The sequence below is a fragment of the Etheostoma spectabile genome, chromosome 2 (genome assembly GCF_008692095.1).
Source record: "Etheostoma spectabile isolate EspeVRDwgs_2016 chromosome 2, UIUC_Espe_1.0, whole genome shotgun sequence".
Classification (NCBI taxonomy): domain Eukaryota; kingdom Metazoa; phylum Chordata; class Actinopteri; order Perciformes; family Percidae; genus Etheostoma; species Etheostoma spectabile.
In genome coordinates this window covers 10,183,959-10,185,343 of record NC_045734.1, presented here as the reverse complement: position 1 = coordinate 10,185,343, position 1,385 = coordinate 10,183,959, and the positions used below count along the sequence as shown (strand labels likewise).

Genomic DNA, 1,385 nt, shown 5'->3' with positions numbered 1-1,385 from the left:
AAAAAAAAAAAAACACACACAGACACACACGTATGGTTGCTTCTTCAAGGAAACATACTCATGAAGAACTCTTTGAGCTCGCTCTCGTCTATATCATGTGGGAGGTTGCCAACAAAAAGCTGGTGACTGTCTGGGTACCGGACAATCCGCCTGCTGTCAATGTCACCAGATTCAGTATCTCCCCGGCCCCCTGCAGGTCAGAACAGTCATAAAAACAACAGATCAGCTCAAATGCATAATCTGCATCAAAATCTAAGAAAGTCAAATCCCCAACGTCATGAAAGTGAAACCCATACCACATGTAAGACAACAATGACTGAATAACATTCTCGTTCTAACAAGAAATCAAAGCATAATCAAGAAACAGGATTTTATATTTATTTATAGTACATGTGACTTAAAAAAGGGTCATGTTTACCTTTGTTAACAAAACTCAAGTGTGGTTTTCCCATTTGTGACTCCAAAGATGCAACACCATCTAATAGTGACAGAGACATGCAGGACAACAATAAGCCTAATGAAAAGCAGAAGAAAAAAAGAAGTGATAAACCCATAATTTGGGGAATGAGTGTTGGCGTTACCAGGCCTGGGACCCCGAGGAGTGAAGGCCGGTCTGTCGCGTGTGCGCTGGTCTCTGGTTCGTAGAGGGGCAGCCTGCGTCTCTGTCTTGGCTTCAACTCTGTTCTGTTCCACACAAAAAGAAGAAGACTAAAATCAACTACACATCCTGCTCATTGTTTTACATGGTGCTCCAGAGAATCAGTTAACTTGAATATTTGGTTATAAGAAATAGGTGATGCTGGTCTACCCTCGTTCTCCGTGAAGTTTTGCTGTATGTGATGTAATCTAGCGTGGAGTAAGTGTAATGTGTAGTGAGCACTGCGCCGGATAACCTTTTAATGCTACATTGATTGTAACGAAAACCAGCTTTAAAAGTGACATTTTAGTTTTTTTAAATAAAGCGCTGTGGATCCAATTCATGAAAATGTGAAGAGTGGTTCATAGGGATTCGAAAACTGATGAATACTTAAAGTGCTCATATTATGCTTATTTTCATATTCAGAAAATTGTATAAAAATATGTTTACATGGTTTCATTTTCATAAAAACCCACTAAATTTATGTTGTGCTGCACGTAGCTGCAGCTCCTCATTTCACCCTGTGTTGAGCTAACCGTTTTAGCTACAGAGTGAGGCATCACACTTCTATTCCATCTTTGTTGGGAGTCACACAGGCACAGTAGTTAAGTAAAGACAACTAGCCAGTCAGAAGCGGAGTTTGAGGGCGTGCCACGCTAGCAGCTAGGTGAGCATTATAACGTGTGTTACAAAGTGCCGCCCATTTGTCACGGAAGTAAAGGCTGGACTACAATAGAGCTTTTTGGAG

General features: G+C 40.9%; 1 protein-coding gene across 4 annotated transcripts in view; it reads right to left on the bottom strand.

Moving 5' to 3' along the window:
- The window catches only part of g3bp2a (G3BP stress granule assembly factor 2a), a 10,896-nt gene that overhangs the window by 2,480 nt on the left and 7,031 nt on the right, over positions 1–1,385 (bottom strand). For 2 of the 4 annotated variants that reach the window (XM_032529480.1, XM_032529488.1), the window contains exons 9-11: positions 582–684; positions 419–478; positions 59–190 (exon numbers count right to left, since the gene is read on the bottom strand). In XM_032529480.1, coding sequence (XP_032385371.1) covers positions 59–190; positions 419–478; positions 582–684 — 295 coding nt within the window. The remainder of the gene's footprint in view (positions 1–58; positions 191–418; positions 479–581; positions 685–1,385) is intronic. The other 2 variants (XM_032529496.1, XM_032529502.1) reach the window with 1 other exon arrangement.